This window comes from Triticum urartu, chromosome 6A, assembly GCF_056163025.1.
Source record: "Triticum urartu cultivar PI428250 chromosome 6A, HENAU_Tu73, whole genome shotgun sequence".
In the NCBI taxonomy this organism is placed as follows: Eukaryota; Viridiplantae; Streptophyta; class Magnoliopsida; order Poales; family Poaceae; genus Triticum; species Triticum urartu.
Genome location: NC_141878.1, coordinates 122,261,775 through 122,268,224, shown reverse-complemented (window position 1 = coordinate 122,268,224; position 6,450 = coordinate 122,261,775). Strand labels below are relative to the sequence as shown.

At 46.2% G+C, this 6,450-nt stretch overlaps 1 protein-coding gene across 1 annotated transcript; it reads left to right on the top strand.

Moving 5' to 3' along the window:
* Window positions 1–1,442: 1,442 nt before the first annotated feature.
* On the top strand, window positions 1,443–2,990 carry LOC125515868 (pectate lyase-like). Its single transcript, XM_048681360.2, has 2 exons — window positions 1,443–2,562; window positions 2,645–2,990. Exons 1-2 carry the CDS (start codon window positions 1,642–1,644, stop codon window positions 2,858–2,860), a joined length of 1,137 nt encoding a protein of 378 aa, XP_048537317.1. The 5' UTR covers window positions 1,443–1,641; the 3' UTR covers window positions 2,861–2,990.
* The last annotated feature ends 3,460 nt before the right edge of the window (window positions 2,991–6,450 follow it).

Below are 6,450 nucleotides of genomic sequence, written 5' to 3'. Positions count from 1 at the left end.
TGGAACCACACCCACAACGTCGCTCGCCGCTAAGATGATGGTGCCTCACCAATAAAAGGTTTCTACAAAGTCTGGACATCAAGTTGTAGGGACTGTAACTTTAACACACCAGTGTCTGAGGAATTGGAAAGTTTTTCCATCCAAATATCATAGAATGCAAGATTCCATATAAGTGAATGAATACGAGAGGAGATTAAACTAGGTTTTTTCTCCCTTAAAGGATGCCTCGGTGCCATAGAGCTCCTCTTGTGCACAACGTCTTGGTACGTCTGATGTAGCTTGTCTCGCTCCTCTGGCTTTGCTCTGGCGATCATTTAATTGATTGTGTTTTACTCTAACTTTTTAATATTGGTGTCACTAATAGTTTCGTTTTACTGATGGCTCCGATGTACAAATAGGTAAACAAAAATTTCCTCGACCTGCCCGTTGCTATATGCGAGCTCAAAGCGGTGAAAACCCTAACGACCAATCCCCTTCCCTCCCGTCCTCGAGCCCCGACCCACTACCTCCCATCTCTGTCTCTCCTCCTCCCATGTTCTCAACCACCACCACGTCCCTCCACCCCCCCATTCGCTTATCTCTCATCATCTACTCTCAAACCCTAGTATGTTGTTGTACCGCCTCTCCTCCCGTCTCACCGTCGACGGTCTCTAGGCTTCTTCCTCTCTTCTTCTCACAATTGCACTTTTTTTTCAATTATCGCATAAGTGACTCAATGAATCTAGAAAGAAAAGAAAAAAAGGACAAAAGGAAATGCTTCCATGAATTTTAGCGTACAATCAATGACATAGAACTTAGATGTGTAATACTTAGAGCACATCTAGATATGTTTTAGCAAAACTGTTAAATAAAAAAGATATGCATTTTTATTCACGTGTAATATGCTACCTCCTCCTGTCATGTGTTATGTTATAAAATTATGGTCCATCTGTACTCATATTTACATTCATGTTGTCAAATTGTGGCATGTACATTATGATAGGGACAACATAACTAAAACTATCTGTAGTTACAACTAAGAAAAAGTTGTGACATGCAAATAACTCTTGGTTTAAATCGGGACCTTGTACCATTCTGCGTAATGGGTCATTCTAGTGAAAAGAAACGGATGAATTGCTTGTGATCAATGAACATCGCAAATGTGTGGGAGATTGGGAGAGGAAAGATATGATGTACCTCGTGCTTAGTGTGATTTGTAACTGATCATTTCCGGCATTGGAAAAAAAATGCTCCCTCTCTCAATTCTTCTTCTTCCATTTTTTTAGAACCATGGATATACAATTTTCTTCTTCCATTTGTGTAATAATTTAATATCCATTTGTGTCATACCGTATATTAGAATCAACAAGGGAATCCATATATACCTAATTTGTGTTGTTTAAAATCAATCAGTCAGTCAGTGCTATTGGCAAGACAAACACATCCTGCAGAAAATAGGAAAACCTTTACAAGTTATCAGCTAGTTCCTAAAATGGAGATTTCCATGATCTATTGCCATATACTACTAGCTGTTTCGCTTACCCTAGTATTATTATGCGGCCTTGTGCATCCAGAGTAGATCGATCTGTATAGCATCACGTACTGTGCTCGTACTGATCTTCTATCTGTTCAAATCCTCACAAGATATCTGGATCAGGAACAATGGCCATTCTCCTCTTCTTATTTTTCACATCCATTTTATCCATTTCCTACTCTTCGCCATTGCCGGTCAATGCCTCCGGTAACATATCAGCGCGCCGGCAAGCCGGTTGCGGCACCGGCAACCCGGTCGACGACTGCTGGCGGTGCGACCCTTGCTGGGCCGACAACCGGCAGCGACTCGCCGACTGCGCCATCGGGTTCGGCCGCAACGCCATCGGCGGCAAGGGCGGCAGGACATACGTGGTGACGGACCCCGGCGACGAGGACCCGGCCAACCCCGCCCCCGGCACGCTCCGCTACGGCCTCGTCCAGGACGAGCCCCTCTGGATCATCTTCGCCTGCAACATGACGATCCGTCCCAAGCGGGAGCTCGTCGTGAGCTCCCACAAGACGGTGGACGGCCGCGGCGCCAGCGTCGTCGTCGGCGAGGGCGGCGCGTGCTTCACGGTGCGCAACCGGAGCAACGTGATCATCCACGGCATCACCATCCGCGGCTGCAGGCCGGCGCCCAAGTCGTCGGCGAGGACGGGCCACCTGTCGGACGGCGACGGCGTCAGCATATTCGGCGCGAGGGACGTGTGGGTGGACCGCTGTACGCTGGAGGACTGCGCCGACGGCCTCGTGGACGTGATCGCGGCATCCACCGGCGTGACCGTCTCCAACTGCCTGCTGACCAACCACAACAAGGCCATGCTCCTCGGCCACAACGACGGCTACGAGGACGACAGGGCCATGCGCGTCACCGTTGCCTTCAATCGCTTCGGGCCGGGCCTCGTGCAGAGGATGCCGAGGTGCCGGTTTGGGGTGTTCCACGTCGTCAACAACGACTACGTAAACTGGGGGAAATACGCCATCGGCGGCAGCGCATCGCCGACCATACTTAGCCGAGGCAACAGGTTCTGTGCCGGCAAGAAGAAAGAGGTGCTGCTCCTGTGTTTCATGGCGTACGTCGTGCCCTCGTCTTATGATGAAGCTGACCGTACGAACTCTGCCATCTCTGCAGGTGACGAAGCGCGACGGCGACCCGCCCAAGAGCGAGTGGCAGAAGTGGAACTGGATATCCGACGGCGACCTGATGTTCAACGGCGCGTTCTTCACGGCGTCCGGCGGACCGGGGGCTGAGGTTAAAGCCCCCAGTTTTGCCAAGCCCGCCTCTTTCGTGGCGCCGATGACGGCCTCCGCAGGCGCTCTCTCGTGCAGCAAGGGTTCTCTATGCTGAAGCGCTCCAGGCTAGACAGTCACGTAGAATAAATGGCCACCACGTAGGATTCTTTTATTTGTCCACTGCACCAGTAGAGCCTATATAGTCCTGGGAAAAGTAGGTTATACTTGATTTGTTATCAATTCCTCCTCTGTAACGTCCTACAAATTTGGGTGGTTTGAGAATCTTGAATATTGACAAGTTTGCACGGGCTTTAAGTCTGCGATAGTTATGGTTCACCTGGATGGACCGGCGGGCATGGATTGGTCTTGAAATACTACCATATTAAGAAACAGTATAATGGATTAAGCTACGGCTGCTCACAGCGTTTTGACGTCCGTGACCGTTTGATTAGATCGATCGGTTGTCCTCGAGCCTTGCATGGTGGTTCTAGGGCCGCTGCATAAACTTACCTAGACCTGTTAGGCCATGTACAATGGTTGATAAGACAATATTATTTTAAGTCTTGCATGCAATTTAAAGATGACAAAAAAAACGTCTACAACAAGTCATGTCTTAGTCTTATTTTCTATAACTAGCTATTCCTAAAAATATGGTGAGACATATTGTGCTAAGAGATCATCTCTTATCTTCTCTTAAATAAAAGAAAACAAATCTTTTCTTACGAGTTTTCTCTCCTCCACCTCATCATTTATTCTACGTGGCACTCCTAAGATAGCATCATTGTACATGCCCTTATGGTCGATCGGGCTGGAAATAAAAGATGGGCCGGACCTGGCCTGATGGTACTCAACGGGGGGATAACACATGTCCCTTGCGAGCCTCCTCTTTCTGGCCCTGCATACGTACTAGAGATTCCTCGGTCGGCTGGTCATCAGTCTACATATTATTGAACGATAAATTTATTTAAATCTACATCTAGCCTGACGCAAGTACTCATGTCCTCTCACATTTCACACGTCACCAGAGAGATCTATCATGTATACTACACAACCAACCCTTGATGTTTTTCTGGCCACCACCGGTAGAACCAAATACATACATGTATTTTTCATTTTTGATATGATTTGCAAAAATTAAATAAAATTTGATCAAAATTTTGATTTCTTTGAACGATTTTGTCTTTAAAATAATCGAGAGTTTTCCAAGATTATTGTCTTTTTACCGGAATCCGCAATTCAGGAATTTTAGAAAATGAAAGTGCAACTATCCTTGGATGGTTTTGGTAATTCCTAACAACATATAGCTCACTGAGCTAATGCTATTCCAAAATAAATATTTCAGGAAAGCTCAATGTTTGGCATGGCATAGATTAGAAAAGTGAATCCTTTAAAATGCTAAGGACAAAGGATTGGCTCAAGCTCAAAGCACAAGACTCTACATTTTCTATTTTAGTGGTCCAAGATCACATTGAGTCTATAGGAAAAACCAATACTATTAAGAAGGGATGAGGTGGTGCTTAATGAGAATCTTGCTCAAAATGCCTAGTGGTATGCTCCAAAACCCTCCACTACTTTCTCACTTCCACATATGTCCTAAACCAAAAAGTACAACTCGGCCCCCACCGAAGTTTCACATCCGGAGCCACCGAGTTCAGTTGACATAGCCACTGCCAGAAACCCTAATCAATTCGGTCTCACCGATAGGGATCTCGTTCTCACCGAGACGGGGTTGCAAACTCTCTGTTTCCCTTCGTAACGTTTCGATCTAACCGAGATGAGCGATCGGTCCCACCGAGATTGCAATGCAAACTCTCTATTTCCTTTTCATAACGTTTCGGTCCAACCGAAAGAGCGAATCGGTCCCACCGAGTTTGCCTGACCAACTCTCTGTTTGGCTATCACCAAAATCGTTCTCACCGAGTTTGTGTAGTCGGTCTCACCGAGATTACGTTATGCCCTAACCCTAATGACATCGGTCCCATCGAGTTGACATGTCGGTCCCATCGAGAATCCTAACGTTCACATTTTGAATTAAATCGGTCCCACCGAGTTTAATGATTCGGTCCCACCGAGTTTGGTGATTTGTGTGTAACAGTTAGATTTTGTGTGGAGGCTATATATACCCCTCCACCCACTCTTCATTTATGGAGAGAGCCATCAGAATATACCTACACTTCCAATACATATTTTCTGAGAGAGAACCACCTACACTTGTGTTGAGGTCAAGATATTCCATTCCAACCACATAAATCTTGATCTCTAGCCTTCCCTAAGTTGCTTTCTACTCAAATCTTCTTTCTACCAAATCCAATCCTATGAGAGAGAGAGTTGAGTGTTGGGGAGACTATCATTTGAAGCACAAGAGCAAGGAGTTCATCATCAACACACCATTTGTTACTTCTTAGAGAGTGGTGTCTCCTAGATTGGCTAGGTGTCACTTGGGAGCCTCCGATAAGATTGTGGAGTTGAACCAAGGAGTTTGTAAGGGCAAGGAGATCGCCTACTTCGTGAAGATCTACCCTAGTGAGGCAAGTCCTTCATGGGCGACGACCATGGTGGGATAGACAAGGTTGCTTCTTCGTGGACCCTTCGTGGGTGGAGCCCTCCGTGGACTCGCGCAACCGTTGCCCTTCGTGGGTTGAAGTCTCCATCAACGTGGATGTACGATAGCACCATCTATCGGAACCACGCCAAAAATCTACGTGTCAACATTGCGTTTGCTCCCTCAAACTAATACCTTTACCTTCATATGCAATTATTTTACATTCCGCTGCTATACTCTTAGAATTGCATGTGTAGGTTGATTACTTGTTTGTGCTAAGTTGCTAAAATCTGCCAAGAACTAAAATTGCGAAAATGCTAGATTTTTATTTTGTCAAGTAGTCTAATCACCCCCCCTCTAGACATACTTCCGATCCTACAAGTGGTATCAGAGCTTTGGTCTCCATTTGCTTTGATTTCCATAGCTTTTGGTGGTCATAGCCTTGGTTTCACAACCTAGGAGAGTATGGCGTCTAGCGAGGGAAATTACCACCGTAGAGGTCCTTACTTTGATGGTACTAATTTTGCTAGTTGGAAGCATAAGATGAAAATGCATATTCTTGGACATAACCCCGCCGTTTGGGCTATTGTGTGTGTTGGCTTGCAAGGTGAATTCTTGGATGGGAGAGAACCGAACTGTGAAGCTACCGCGGAAGAGTTGAAGATGCTACAATACAATGCTCAAGCTTGTGATATTCTCTTCAATGGATTGTGCCCCGAAAAATTCAACAAAATCAGCCGTCTTGAGAATGCAAAGGAAATTTGGGATACTTTGATTGATATGCACGAAGGTACCGACTCCATCAAAGAATCCAAATTGGATGTGCTTCAAAGTCAACTTGACAAGTTCAAAATGAAGGATGCTGAAGGTGTCGCTGAAATGTACTCTAGGCTTGCTCTCATCACAAATGAGATTGCCGGCTTAGAAAGTGAAGAGATGACCGACAAATTCATCATCAAGAAGATCCTAAGAGTCTTGGATGGAAAATATGATACCGTGTGCACATTGATCCAAATGATGCCCAACTACAAAGATCTCAAACTGTCGGCGTTCTGGGAACGGGGGTCCCTAGACTTGCTAGCCTGCGGCCTGTGGCGTGGCTCAAGTGGGGGCCCAGCGCGGCCCATCTTCATCAACTCAAGCTCAAGACCCTCGTGAGGGGC